Raw genomic sequence first — 15,225 nt, 5'->3', positions numbered from 1 at the left:
ACACTGCAAAGCTTAAAACTATCCATAAAAAGAAGCAAAATATTGTGACACATTCCATGCGAAGCTTAATGGTTTAATGGCCCAACTTTGAGCAGACGTATATTTGTCTCGACTGTTCCACAAAAACAATAGCAACGGAGAGATTTATTTCTCCCATTAACGGCTTCGACAGACTCTATAAATAATAGAAATCTGGTTAGTCCGCCATGAAAAACACATTCCTTGTACGCGCGTTCGTTATAAAAGCATAAAATCCGCGGACTACGCGCCATTAACGCTTCTCATGTTAAAAATTCATCAATTTCGTCAGTCTTACTTACTGACACACGTTTTTCCACACGAATTCACGTTCCATCGCCCAAGGAAATCCTCGAACCGGCAAGGAAACAAAGTGGGAGGAACACAAACACCCGTGGCTCATTAATTATTTAAAAGCTCGCGGATGGTATTGATCGTGGTCGTTACGTCACAGGCGACGCGACATTGAATTTTATCGAAAATTTTCCCCGTCTCACCCGAGCTCTCGATTCGCGGCGTGATCGACGCGGATCTGTCGTTGTTTACCCTACCTGATGATTCTACTAGCGCCCGAGTTTCTTTTGAGCAACACCGCCCTACCGAGGATACTTCCACCGCGTTGCATCACTATATACCGAGCGGCGCTCTACTGAGATCGGCTAACGACGAGGGAACTGCTCCGATCCGACGGCAAACGGTGCATTGTCGGGGAAGGAAGGAAAAGAAAAATTTCCAGCGATAAGTGGGAACCTTAGCGATAACCCAGCATATTAAACGCGACAAGAAAAGATCGCTCGCGTGCGGCCTGGCCCGCGCATCGTGATTTCCGATCGATCCGCGCGTACCTCCCACTTCGATCAGCGCTTATCGTCGCGGAGAACGCGGAGAAAGCTGTCAAAACAACGTCCGTTTAATCGCGAGGCGTCTTCTCTGCTCTGAAATGAAATAATCTGTCACGTGTGCGGCGTAATATCTTCACCATACTCCGAGCTATTTGCCTCTACATTGCCAGCAGACCTATGTGTAACGCGAGAGATATTTTATCTCACTAAACAGCGTATCTCCCATCTGACATGGGCCGTTTAGATATCCCAGCGAACCTGAGATCCAAACGTTGATTTTCAAGAACTCGTAATCACGTGCGCCACACTCGAGACGGTTGCCGATACTGAAAGTAACGAGTGTTTTCGAAATAATTGTGTAGATACCGAACCCACCGTTGACGTCACTGAAAGAAACGAGACCGACATGTGAAAACAGTCAAGTCCGCAGAAGGGTGTCGATATCATCGCGGCCTCGCGCGTTCCACGAAAAGGGACGCGACACGCAGAACGCGGTCACGTTCACGAGATCAAAGATCTTGAAGAGATGATAACCTGGAACTACCGACGGCGAGATAGGGAGCAGGCTCGAGTATCCGGCGGCTGCGGAGTGATATTGGCAGAAAAATGTTTGCCAGCTCGTGATACTGATATTTAAACGAACCGACTCCGCGATTATCATCCGAGCACCGATATGACCAGAACTGCTACGAGCGTAAAGTCACGCGACGAACCGTGCCAACACGGTCGTCCGTTTCCTTAAAAAGCACTAGCTTGTAAAACTGACTAATTATCGGGAGGAAGGAACATAACCCGACCACGCTATCCGATGGTTTTCCTTGGGACAGTGGCGAAATGAAGGCTACCGAATGACGGCCATGACATTACTATCTCGATAGTCCACTGACAAATATAGGCGAGTTAATCACCTGCGAGTTATGCGAGACTTGGAAATTACCTTTGGCAAAAGATATTCCCGCAAAGTTGCCGACTCGACCACATGATTCCAGCGGCTGAATCCAGCGAATTTCGCAAGGTGTTGACGGGATTCCCAATCATTTGGGATTAAACGCGACGTCGAATTTGCATACGCCAGACCCCGCGTTTTACTTTACGGTGTGACGAAATTCCCGATGGTAGATAGTCTGCGTGTTCGTTCCTTTGTAAGTGTTCCTTTGGTCGTGCAGGGAACTAGGGGATAAGAATTGGTGAATCAACACGTTCGATTGCGCCGAGTTTCGCCTAAAAACAGGCTCGTTTCGCGGACTCCTGGTCAGGTGTACGCTCGACGCGCGTCGCTGGTCGTCGTCTGCGTTTGAATTGCACCGCGACACGCGAGAAAGTGCCTTCTAAGGCCCAAGGTTAATTTACAACATACCCGATTGAAAGCTAGTTTCTTTTTTAACCTGCTGAGCGATTATGAAAAACGATGTCCTGGAATGCTCAATGGTCACCGCTGATCGTTGTCTCTTGACAAGGGACATAACAAACATTCAAAGACGACACTACTACTACTAATACTCTACCGCATCGGTGTCTAATGAACACTAGTTTAGTGGAAAGACAACACTGCTAGTGCCATTGAAATTCTAATGCACCAGTATTTTTCGTATGACGTCCGTAAGGTACCAGAATACTTTGCTAGCTAAATTCTTGCAAGACAAAATACTCTGATACGAGACATCCGATCTTTCCTAAGGATTAGGAACATTCTTTTTACCAGGACGCTATAGTACGCTTTGCGAACTACTGGTGCAAAAGGATTGCAAGGCGATTCATGCTGCAATAGGAGCAAAATGCGTGCATAACAGTGGAAGGAAAAAAAATGGCAATGACATTGCACTCCACGGGGAATCGAGGGCGAAACGGGGCGACACGTTCGTTGGAGGTGCGGTTACAGACGCTTCTTTCTTCCTTTGTCCGTCGTAAAAGGAAGTGCACGAGGTGTGCGAACGTCACGGCCGAAAAATTCGACCGTTACCGATATAGACGCACCTCGTTCTCGATCGTGTCCCCGCGAGACACTGTTTACGGGCGACAAAACGCTACGCCGGGACAAAACTCGCATGCTGGTGGCGCCAGTTGCAGGGGATACAGGCTGGAAAGTAGAAAACTGTATTACCTGCAGGGTTCCGACGCCTTGATGCAATTCACCGTTAACTCGGACCGCGAGTTGCTTCAATAGAAAAAGAAAATAATTACATGTCAGTAGAAGGTTGATAATCGGTACGATAATGATGAGACTATCAAAATGCGTGATATATTTTCCCGACCATTTCGGGACCGAACGGCAATCGCTGAATGTGAAGTTTTTTCTAGATATTAATGATCGACGATCTATGTAACATTTAAACTCATGCATATGCAAGCTTCGACCTCGAAGTGACAATCGCCAAGCAAGATATCCTTGGCTTCGTTGCTCGAAACCCTTCGTACGAGTACGTTCTCGTCGGAGATTAGAACCAGGCCCTGTGGCGATTTAGAGCAGCACTGGCACACGAAAGTATTACGGCGATCGTATTTAGTATGACGGTTTATAGTTACCGAATGACTCGGATTATGGTACGTTTCCTAAACGTTTGAGATATTCGGTGAACGTACAGGAAAGGAAAGACTATAAATACAGCTACTATTTCTGCTTTCCGGTATACGTTATACAAAACTTATCTCTTATCTCCGATGACAGGTTCCTACTGAATCTACTTTCAAATTTAAATTTAAACTTCTAAACTGCTACCGTTCGAACACTCTCATGCAGCTTTGCATTTGGTAGAAATGATACATAGGTCTACTTGAATATTATCGACTGTCATTGTTATTTGTTCTCATTTCCGAAGAATTATGCTAATCATTCCTCGATAAGCTAATCGAACAAAATACTTGATCAGTTATAAGACACATGGGAATTGTAATTGTAATTTTCTATAGTCTGACGATTCCAATGTCAAGACCGATTGATATCGCGACGCAAGGGAACGCGTCTCAAAGAAACGCGTTTTCGTGTGCGGATCGGCCGCTCTACATACACAATTCCACGAGGGAGAGTATTGTTACCGGCAAGGTCCGATCCCAGCCTTGGCCTAGATCGCCCAAATCATCTCAGTGAAGGGATTTGATCAAACTGTGCGTCCAAATATAAAAGGAACAAGGTTAATCAATCACCGTCGCGAGTCGATAGCAATTACTTCTCTGGAAGCGAGTGGCTGCCGATAGTCTCGCCATTAAAAGACTCCGGTCTTCTCAAAACGAAAAAAAGCTTTCGAAAAAACACGAATTAGCATAAGGCACGACAAGGCGCGACATGGCAACGGGCGAACGCAGAAAGAAACGGCAAAAATAAAGAACGTGCGATGGCCGGGAATCGAACCCGGATCAACTGCTTGGAAGGCAACTATGCTAACCATTACACCACCATCGCACTTGTGAACACGGCACTGAGCCATCTGTGACCTGGCACACGATCGATCAATAATTCTAACGTGTCCGGTAGCCTGGCCTTGACTTTTCCGCGGATTCGCGTACAGGGAATTCAGCTGACCACAACGGCCATCTGCGTGCGACCAGTTCGATCAATGAGGCGCTGATTTATTTATAACGCACACGTTATCGGCAGCCACAGCGAACTAGGCCGAGTGCGTGCCAACTTATTTTCAGTGAATCGTCGATAATTCTCTCGTCAGTATTAAAATAGTCTCCCAATTATCATACCGAAGAGTCACTTCCTAAGTCCAGGTGATACGTATTCGTACCGTAGCCTGGAGTTCAAAACTAATCCCCGGGAGCAGCGAGCTGATCGATCGATCGATCGTTTCGTATCAGCTAGGCGAGCCGCAGGAGGTCCGGGACCAGTGTCAGTTCCCACAAAGAGGCTATCGCGTTACCGGACTCCGGTTTCCCAGTTAGGAACGGGTCCCCCAAGGAAAAATAAAGGAAACCGTCGAATTCTTTATTCGCCTGACCCCCGTTACCTGAAGGTCTGTTGTTTATCCTGCATTCTGGAGACGGCGGTCTTCTTCGACGAAGTGTCCTCCAGTTGCAGGTCCACGATCGCCTTCGCCAGCTGCAGGTCCCTCTCGTTCATGTTGGTCGCCGGTTCCTCGGATTCGGAGCTCTTTCGGTTGCCCGTTGTTCGCGGAAAATTCGCGCGGCACGGAATGATAAGTCGGCGCACAATAAACAATGACACCGCGCACACGGGGTATCGCTCGGCGGAACCAGTTGCGAGAACCACACCGAGAGATGTCTCGTCCCGTACTGAAACAGCAGTCGCCAGCCGTCAGACTTAACCTCACAGGCACGCCGTCCTGTTGTGCGTACGGACCAGTTGGTCTCCTCTAATGGGACACTCTTTCCCTTTCTCTCTTTCGTGGGATACCTCCCCACGCAACCCCTCGCGCATCCCCTTCCCCGCGCGCAAGCCAGCAGCCGAATAATATTGTCTTGTAAATACCGGCGGCGCGAATAGAGGTCCGTTCTATTATCGTGCGACGGGGTCCTGACGGTGTGCTCTTTTTCCGTGTATTATTGGACCGGTGGCAATCCACTTTTGAATGGCCTCCGAGGTTCCCGCTGCCAATGTTGTTTACGTTGCACGGAGATCCTTATCGGCGACCGTTCTTCTACGCTGAATCCTGCGAACCGTCGAACCAATACGGCTTGCCCCGCGTTGCACTTTATTGCACCATTCCGATGCACTTGAATTCGTGCGGTTTTTGATCTACCTTCGAACGTCACGCGGTCAATCGGACACGTTTGATATATGGGCACGTTGCTGTGACGATAATGTCGAATGTTTGCTATGATAATTTTCGTATAAGAGACTGATTGTAATACGGTGCATTTGAATAGGTTTGTTTTTTACGCGTCTTTTGCGGATGTAATTATGCCCGAGCTTTTGTTACGAGTTCAAAGTTCGGCTCTGAGCGCTGCGTGGCGTTTCTCGCAAACTTTGTGCCAGATGGCTGTGTCACCTTCTTCTTGCGGGTCGGGGGAAATTGAAGGTACCGCTGTTTTAGAGGATTCGAACGGAATTCGTTGCGTTGGAATACGAAATTAGTCGTGAAGGTTCTTTGTTTTGTTAGTTCTCGAATGATGACAGTTGATTCCGTGATTATAGGTATGGTCCATCAAACTCTGTGGGTAATAGGAGACGGAGCAATGACATTTTGATGAAAGAAACGTAGGAACGGAAGATGGCGCGAGTGCAGTCTGATAGGAACCATCAAAGTCGAGAATGCGTTAGAACAAATTGTTGGAAGCAAAATTAGGTTCTCGCCACCTTATCGTCAGTTAGAATCATTGATCGTCACATAAAATAAAGTGAAGTTAGAATAAAGAGAAAAATAAATTCTAGGGACCTGTAAATTGTTTCCAATGAAATTTACTCGACGCTGCAGTTGTATCGAGTTTCGAGGTGCAACACGAACGCATGCACCGGATCGATACACTCCACCCGGGCCGGGTGCATTTTCCACAGCCCAGTGAACTTTCCGTTTCCATTGAAATCCGCGCTGGAAAGCTAACAGTCTCTGGATCCGAGTCTCTGGCACTGCTAACATAATTGCCCACAGCTCTATAATTCTGTCGCTGAAAATCACCTGCTTCTGATTTACTAACACGGGACACGCCATCAACGAAACCTGCGCCCGAGGAAACTTGTTGCTACCGCGGTGTCATTAACGGTCAGCCGACGAAAGCCGGCCGCGTTTTACTTTCTGCCGGACGTCTCTATCAACGGCGAGTGCGTTCTGCAACCTGGGACAACTTTCCATACGGTTGCAGCTTCGCGTCGGCACAGAAAATTTCTCCGAGAAATCCTGATTTTCATGATATACCGGTCCCGATGCTGAATAAATTACCCGGTAGAACCTCCGGTGTCCAAATTCACCCGTTAACCTCGCGTTTAATGGACACTAGATCTACCAGATGGCGACGAACATGACTGATTTCTTATCTCGGAATTATTCAAGAGACAACTGAAGTTTCTCTGGATAATTGTTAAAGAAATTGATTCGGTGATCCGCGATAGATGCATTCGTACAGGTTTTACAAGAAAATTAAGTCGATTCGACTACTCGGTAATTCTAACGTCGATCGCCAGGAAATTCTTCGCATCGGAACGAGTGAAATACGAGTGGAGGTAAACAGTAAAACGGGCGGAGACCGGGCACACAACGTTTTAAAAGCTGTGCACTCGATAGATCGTCGATCCTTGTATCCAGAGCGTGTACCTGTTTCGCTCAGCTTGGCTGGTACCCGCGACTATCAAGGCCAGTCACTCGATTACCCGCTTCTTTCGCGGACCCGACGCGCTGCGACCGTGCGCAGGACACGGACAAGCGGATCGGTTGCACGTAACGAGAGCAGTCGATTATATTTTACCTGTGCGTTCTGTTCCCCGCGGAATATGCGTTCCATCGGTATCAGTGACGAAAGGATCACGCCGTCGAAAAGGATCAGCTGCGCACGAAACCGGGTAAACGGTCGGTGACCCCGTGTTTTCAATCGAGTACATTGAATATACCTGAAAGCTACCTGGATCCACGGAGCAAGGTGCACGGGACACCGATGCAACGAGAGGCAGAAAGAAACCGAAAAGAAACGAATGGGGGGGGGGGGGGGAGAGAATTGATACATGGTGTCGGCGGACCAGCGACGTCGACCAACAAAGTGAATACGACCGGCAACGTATCGAGGAAACAAATTGCATTCTAGCTGCAGGTGTGTCCACCGACCGGCCCGTATGCATATGCATCGAGCGTTGCCTGCAATCTGACCGGGGAAATGTAAATTATTATAAACACCGGTCTCCGACGTAGCGATCCTTACTTCTGTCGCGCAGATTCTGCTGCCTCGTCTCGGATGCGGCTCTAACGAGGGAATTGCGTAATTGGGACGAGACCTTTTTTAATGAAACTTAATAACGAGGAGTTAAGATTAATGGCCGGTTAGATTTGATGTGTAATTAGTTCGCGTAGCCTCCGTACGAAGTCCTATTTTCATCAGCGATTTCGTGAGACGGAAACAAACAAGCGGTAGAATTTTTATTCGACCATTCTATAGAGATATTCGATGGAACGGAGATGGCTTACGGAATTTGTGTTTTAATTGAGAATTTCGAGAACTTCCTTGATCGAGATCTTGACGAAAGGTGTTCGGAATACGTTCACCGGCGGGTTAATGGAAATCATCGAAATGGAAAACACATGGCCGAGCGCGCTCAGCTTCAAGATCAAAGAATACAAACGGTTCCACCGGCTAATTCCCAGCGACGCGTAAGGTCGACGGTACGGGAAAAGGGACCGGGGGCGGAATCGGTCCACTTTCACGCGGGCTCGCTCGCAAAACCCGGGAACACTCCCGATACAATAATTTCACGGTGCTGCGTCGTTGCGCAAGCCTCTCCTTTTCTAAAGTTCATCACGGCAATCTGCGCTCGCGATCTTACGAAAAGCCGCGCTAATTAGCCGCGGGAGCGCGTGCCTGGCCGATTGTGTACAGGATTGCGGCTCGCTCGACACGGTGTGAAAATTAAAGAATAGGAATCGGAACATCACGCGTGGCCGATCGCACAGAGAAGCGCGCAACTTATAAAAGAAATTTATTGCTCCCTCGGATCGGGGAGAAAACTTTCGTAGAGTTTCATAGTTTTTATCATCGGCCGATTGAAACTAATTGCACGTTAAATGAGACTCTCCTGTGCCCTGGTCTTGTTCCTGCCCATAAAAATAGAAATTTGAATGAAAACCCACGGTCCAATAATCACGGATTTTTATAAATTCATCGTGGATTCGACGAGCCTTTCATTATGCAAGTGAAATACCACCCCAATGAGCCATGGAAATTTCTGATTTCCCGAAATTGCTGTGCGAGTGCCTGTAATTAACCAGTAGGTCCAGGTTCATTTAACCAGCGATTCCATTCGAGTGGCTGGCGTTCGCTCGAACAAAATAGCGAACAGAAAGCCGCGCAGCAACCTAATAAAGCACCGCGAACCTTTTAGTATCCGTCCGAAGGGTGGGGATTAAGGTAAAGGAGGCGAGAATTGCCAAGGCCTCGACAGGCGCGTGGACTTTCTAACGACAATCACTTTTATGTAACGGCCATTTTATTCGTCCCTTTTTTTTTTATTAGAACAAACGTAAATACAAATCTAGCGAGCTAGGATCGACGCGGTTTCCGTTATTCCGGAATACGGAGGAGAAGTAGACGGCCCGCAATTGGCCGACAGCTCGGAGCCTCTCCTCCGGCCGCAAGGATAGATCGCACGTGTATTGCAAGGGATTCTTCAGGGGTTGCTGTCACGAAGCGCCAAGGGGGCAGGGGGCAAAGGGCCTTTTCGGATCTTCTCCGAGGGACTAGAGGTACCTCTTTGGCGATCGACCGGTTCTACAGGGTTTCCGCAGAACAACAATGTCTGCCACGAGTTTTTCCATTTTTTCACCGGCTCACCGGCAACCCCCTTACCCCTCGGATGACTTCTCACGTTCCTTCGCTGACGCTCCCGGTCCGACCACTCGGAATTACACGATTTTTACAGACACGCTTCTCCTCTGCCGGGACGAGGCTGCGCGCGCGATCGCGTTTCCTCCGGGTCGGAGTGGCAACGGAGATAAGGTATCCGAGGCGCGAGGGGTTGTTCCTTGATTCACCCTGTACGGTCGTCGGCTTGCTTGCGGGTTTCGCGATCGAACCTTGCTTCGATGTTCGAATGTTTTCTGTTGTACGTTGGTGTAATTATTGACGTGAAAAAGTATGAGTTTGGGAACGTTAAGTGGAAATTTTGCTTTGTTTTTAGCAGGAACTTGAATTTATTGGAAGGGATATAAGTTGATTTGTTATTTTTTCGATGAAGGTTTGCTTTGTTGGTATGGATGAAAGGGTTTCAAGCAGAGATTGAGCTTTGTTTTCGAAAATTGTCTAGTTTAAAAGGTAAAAATGTTAGGTAAGTGAATAATTCGAAGAATTTCGAGGCAATTTTCGATCGTTCCGCCACCGTTCGAAAACAGTTGCATCCGTCAGCGATCGTGATTCACGTCTTCGTACGATTACACATCCGTCGGGTTACAATTTTTACACATAAAGCACACAGATTCGCAGGTCGTACATTGTCACACGATTGTACATACTTTCTATGCATATCTATAAACGCGTACATCCGTTCGACGGTACGAAAATAAGGGGCGAACATTCTTCGATCAGCGAATATATGAAGCTTCGCTCGACTGTGTTCGATTTATCGTACAAAACAGAGAAAGAAGAAATGATGATCGAGAATCTGGTAAAATCAACGTGTAACATGACTAACTCGGTAACGTAACTTTTTTACGCGTGTATACAATAAATAATGAATCTTCAGACCGTTCTTTTTTTCTCAACTCTTTTAACGGAAATTCGTTATTTCTCGTCGAGTCTATCCTAGAAACAAAGGAAGTATGTACAAGTATCGTATATTCATTAGATATATACTTTTCCTTTTAATTTTATACAAGCTCGTCTAGTTTCGCGAGAAACGTAACATCATTTCTTTCCGTTTTTGGCACTTGGTTGGAACAACATAATTAATCTTTTCTTTTTTTTCTTTTCTTGTAACACTCACGCCTCGAGGCCGTCACCCGCGTGACAACGATGTAACAATAACTAACGTGATCTCCATCGAAACGAAACGGAACGATGATTGCATCGTCACCGCAATATTGTTCAGGAAGTACGACTGTTCGATCGTAGTCCGTCACCATTCACCCTTCTCATCTCTCGGTTCAGCTTCGCCGCCATTTTGTTCGCGCGAATTACCCAAGAAATTTACGAGACGCGGCTGATGGACCGCTCGCGACGAGAAAAAGAGGAACGGACGAATGAGAAATAGAGAGAGAGTGCGTGCGGGGGAAACAGGAACGGAAATGATCGTCCCGATTCGAAGCGACCGGAAGTCGACATTAGTCTCTCGAAACGGATGCTCGAAATTCGTTCGATAAGCCGCGTTATTACCCCTTATAATTTTATCATTTCGACTAATTATTTACAATTTCTCTACACGAACACATTCAGGTACCATTTATTTACAAAATCAATCATTTAATCAACAATTTTATCAATCCTATCAAGAACCTAACCTTTGTATACGCTGTTCCGATAATTGTCACACGAGTATTTTGCAGATTAGATTGGAATGAAACGTGTCGTCCACTTAAAAGAAACATAATTTATCGAAGTGGATTATTAAATTCATTGACGCATTCCCGTAACCAAACATACGACCTAACAAATATTCATAAACGACGGGCAAAGGTAAACCGTGTCCTTTATTCTATCCAGCATTCTCGCGAGCAAGATGAATGCGCTAAATTTACGATCTATACTTCATATTATTTTTATATGTCAGCAAAATTGATTTTCGATCGCCGCTCCTCCTCGCAGCCTGTAATTTCTACCGCTAAGGTTTCTTTGGATATCATCGATTACACCGAGGAGAGCGGAAACCGAGGCGCGCCCGACCGACAATCGAAAACACGATCGCGTTGCCGAAAATAAAGGGGTTAAGACGCGTTCGACCGTCTTCGAGTTGCATTCGACAGGTGTTCAGGATCACGGCGCGATCGCTCTCGGTGAATGGAAATTACCGGTTTCTCCGATTCCCTCTCTCTATTTCTCTCTCTTTCTCCCTCCCCCTCTCTCTCTCCCTCTGTCGTTCTTCCTTTCTCGTTCTTTTCATTTTTCAATCCGACACGCACGCTCTTTTCCCCGTGCCGTCGGATCACGTTCACGGACTCGCCTCCCGAGGCGGGGAATTTTCTACGTAAACACAGAAATAAATAACAGAAATGTACAAGATTAGAAAACACTGAACAGTGTGAACATGTATCAACACGAAAGGTTTTTAACCCCATTGCCTCTTACAACGACGGTGCCAATAGTGAACCCGGTAAATATGAATTTTAGTCTTTTTTTTATTATTCTTTTACCATTAGCGTTTAAGTGTTAACATTTAGGGTAAACGTACATTTATAAATTTAATAAGATCTAGTCGGGTCTGCGGAGTTTCTTTGCCATTCGGGAGATTGTTTCGTACGATATTCTAGGGGCGAGGAGGATGGACAAGGCAAGGGGTTAATCGTCGCGATCAGATTCCTCGATCCGCGAGGACTGTTTAACAGTCGACTGGGACTTCGGTCGTCTCGAGAATCGAGCACAGTTCGAATCCTGCGGAGCGAGAAAAAAAGCTGCTCCGGGCAGCGACTTTCTCCCGACACGAGTGCGACGATTCACCGTGGCCAGCAGAGAAGCTGCTTCGAGTCTGAACCGATAATACAGAGCCGATGCAAAAAAGGAATAGACAGTTCCGATATATTTTATAGAAAAACAAGAAGAACCGTCGGAGATATTCAGACGCGGCTTGAACTGGTTTGCGGAGATACGCTTAAAGTTTTGTTACACCCGTTTATAGACGTTCGATCTGGCATGTATCAAACACGGTTGTCCGATCCTTTCTTTTTTCCAGCTCGCGTTGATAAACTGCGGAAACTCGCTCCACTTGTCCATCGGATTTTACTATTCCAGAAATTCATCCACTTTCAAGTGTTTTATGTTAAACGTGGGTCACATACATTCTACTTAGCCCGAGAACACAAACTACTTTATATTTTCGATCGCGCGGCTAACAAAACACCGACGGTATCTCCGCGAACCAGTCCAATCTGCGTCTCAATTTCCTCGGTAATTCTCTTCCTACAAAACATCGAAGCTGTTCATCTGCTTCTCAAAAGACTGCCGATTTTTATGCAAGGTTCTACAGGAATTTTTACTTCGAACGCTAATAAAACATTCTTTCTCCTGTAGAATCCGCAGTCTAACGAAAGCATCGACTCAAGGAGCCCAGCACTAGCACACGGTCCCCAACAAATCGAAATCCGAGTTCATGAAGTGTCCACGAAGCTGGAAGGGGGATTCACCAGGACAAGAACCGTGCACTAACACGAGCACTACTTGAAATAATGTTTTTTCCTCGCGGATGACCTGACGCAGGGCGCCTCGCAGCTCTTCGAGCTCCCGGAGTCCTTCCACGTGCTCCTAGTCGGCGTCACTGGATCGCTGAACCTCGTTTTGGCAAGAGAAGCAGCCTTATGGGTCGAATCGTTCTCGACGTCGCCCTCGAAGAACCTGCACATCTCCCTGACAGGCACTGCCCTGGCTCCCCTGTTGAGATCGTGTAGAGATCTAGCCCTCTGTTTGCCTCTGGGACTCGGTTTAGCCGCCGATCTCCCCAAATCCTCGGTGCTCCTAGCCAGTCTGCCGCCTAATCTGGACAATGACTCGAACAGCGTCAGTTTCTCCCTGACCGGGACATAATGATCGACCCTCTGACACCGTTCCAGCAGCCTAGCAACGTCCTCCTCGCAGGGGGGTTCGGTCAACACGGTCAGCGAGGTCGAGGACCTCTGCTGAACCGTCGAGCTGCTGATTTCTGGGAGTTTACTCGAGATCTGCGACGTCTGACGCGGCACCGGGATCCTGGAGGACAGTTGTGCCAGGCGTTCCTTGCGTTCCTGAAGAGTCTCCACGGCGGTGCTACTGGATTGCTGGGTCTGCAGCAGCTGCCCCTTCTCCCGGATGCCTCTTCTCTCTCTGGCTCTGCTCCTCCTCTCGCTGATGTCCGTTCTGAGAATTCCCGGACTCACGTTCCCGCTTTTAGGGCTGTTGTTGTTCCTCTTGTCGTCCTCTTTCCGCTGGTCATCCTCGAATCTCACTGTGGATTCGGTAGGCTTCACTGGTGGCAGCCTATTGCCAATGTTCTTCTCGTTCTTTAATCTCGAAGTGTCTGTGTCGTCCTTTCTTATGGATGTCAGACGGAGATCATCGTTGTCGTTCGTCGAATAGATCCTGCTCCTAGACCTGCTCGAGCCGTAGGTCTTCAAGATGTCGTTGTTGTTCTCCTCAGCTCTCGCTTTCCGTCTCCTAGCATCTTCTTCTACGACTCTTCTGCTTCTAGCCTCGTTCTCCCGTCTTCTAGCTTCTTTGTACCGCTGGATCCTCTGCTCCCTAGTCTCTGGCTCTGGCAGAGACACTGCTGAGTCCACGGAGTCCACGCTCGATCGACACACTCCGCTCCAAGGGAGGCTGTCGTCGCTACCCTCGCTGCTCTCGCTGCAACCCCAGGTCCTGGTCACTGGTTGCTCTTTCGTTATTATCGCCGGTATGCTGCGAAACTCGCCTAGAAGGTCCTCGTCGCTGGAATTGCTACTAGACCAGCCCCGCAGCTCGCTCCTCGCTCTTCTTCTAGAGTCCTCCAGGATTGTTCCCGGATTTGTAACGTCTTTTTCCGTTGGGGAGTCGCTTGGCCAACAGCGCAACTCGCTTCGAGAACGTCTTCGAGATTCGGTGGGACTGTCTGGCAGAGGAACTGGCCCTCTGGGACATATGGTCAGGATTTCCAGGAAGTTCAAGCACCGCTGCGCTCGAAACGGGGTTTGCCTGACCAGCTCCGCGGCGATCGCTCGCACCCAGGACCAGTAGATTGGTTCCGTGTCTGCCTGCAAATAGAAAAATCGAGAATTTTAAGACTCTAAGGCTTATTCTTAATAACTTCCTATGCAAATTCAGAAATAATCCTGCAGTTGAGCAAGGAATATTCTCTGAAAATCTAGATTCTTGATAAATCGAAACTCACGTTTGTCTAGATACTTTAGCATGCATGGAAACAATTGTTTTTGATTCTCTTCGAAGCTGATCGCAAGGAAAACAAGATAGAGGAAGGCTTCTTCGCGTCGGTACGAAATTTGTTGTCTCAAAAGCCAGGGAAAAGAAGATATTCCCAGGACGTAACAAACGCGATTCAATGGTAGCAGAACCATCGAGTAGATACTCCCCATTGTCTCGGATGAGGATGGCCTAGAGTGGTCCGTAACGAGCGGCGAGGCAATTTCGAAAATGAGCGTTCCTCGGCCTCGGGTTTCCGAAACGAGCGGCAATCCAATCCCGGGATCGATCAAGATGTTACGAGACGATCCTTCGCGCGGACGTCCTTTCGGTGACTAAGCGAACGGGGCGAAGGAACTCTCTGTTCGCCAGGATGGAAGAGGATGGCGGGCGGGACTCCTTGACAATGGCGGGTCATGGGAGAATGGCGCGCGGATCTCCCACGCGTCCGTTTATCGTCGAGACCGAGTCGGCGGATTTTAACCTTGCCTACTGACCTTATTACCTTACGACTCTCGCGCGGATACGAGTTACATCACCTTTGGACGCGTCCTTCGCCGATTTATCCGCCTCTTTATCTTAATCCTCCGACCTTCGCGAAATTCCCGTCACGTTATCGCTTCACCTTCCATCCGGGTTCTTCAAAATTCTCGAAAAGAATATTTCACTCGTTTGTCTCGCGGTTTCTTTAACC

The 15,225-nt window shown here is 47.8% G+C and overlaps 2 protein-coding genes and 1 non-coding gene across 6 annotated transcripts in view; all 3 read right to left on the bottom strand.

Moving 5' to 3' along the window:
• The window catches only part of LOC116427098 (NAD kinase), a 29,049-nt gene extending 23,466 nt beyond the window's left edge, over positions 1-5,583 (bottom strand). Inside the window, exons 1-2 of one of the 4 annotated variants that reach the window (XM_031977051.2) lie at positions 4,808-5,583; positions 2,962-3,015 (exon numbers count right to left, since the gene is read on the bottom strand). In XM_031977051.2, coding sequence (XP_031832911.1) covers positions 2,962-3,015; positions 4,808-4,920 — 167 coding nt within the window. In that variant the 5' untranslated portion in view covers positions 4,921-5,583. Of the gene's footprint in view, positions 1-320; positions 340-569; positions 713-2,961; positions 3,016-4,807 lie in introns of those variants that run through there. The other 3 variants (XM_031977053.2, XM_031977055.2, XM_031977054.2) reach the window with 3 other exon arrangements.
• Positions 4,186-4,257, bottom strand: TRNAG-UCC (transfer RNA glycine (anticodon UCC)). The gene has a single exon. It is a non-coding gene; the product is annotated as a tRNA-Gly (tRNA).
• Positions 5,584-8,934: 3,351 nt separating the features above from the next.
• Positions 8,935-15,225, bottom strand: part of LOC116427028 (uncharacterized) — a 53,760-nt gene continuing 47,469 nt past the window's right edge. Inside the window, exon 3 of the mRNA XM_031976873.2 lies at positions 8,935-14,365. Coding sequence (XP_031832733.1) covers positions 12,818-14,365 — 1,548 coding nt within the window. The 3' untranslated portion in view covers positions 8,935-12,817. The remainder of the gene's footprint in view (positions 14,366-15,225) is intronic.

This window comes from Nomia melanderi, chromosome 14 (genome assembly GCF_051020985.1).
Source record: "Nomia melanderi isolate GNS246 chromosome 14, iyNomMela1, whole genome shotgun sequence".
NCBI lineage: Eukaryota > Metazoa > Arthropoda > Insecta > Hymenoptera > Halictidae > Nomia > Nomia melanderi.
The sequence above is the reverse complement of the archived record's forward strand: the minus strand, read 5'-3'. Positions and strand labels throughout refer to the sequence as shown.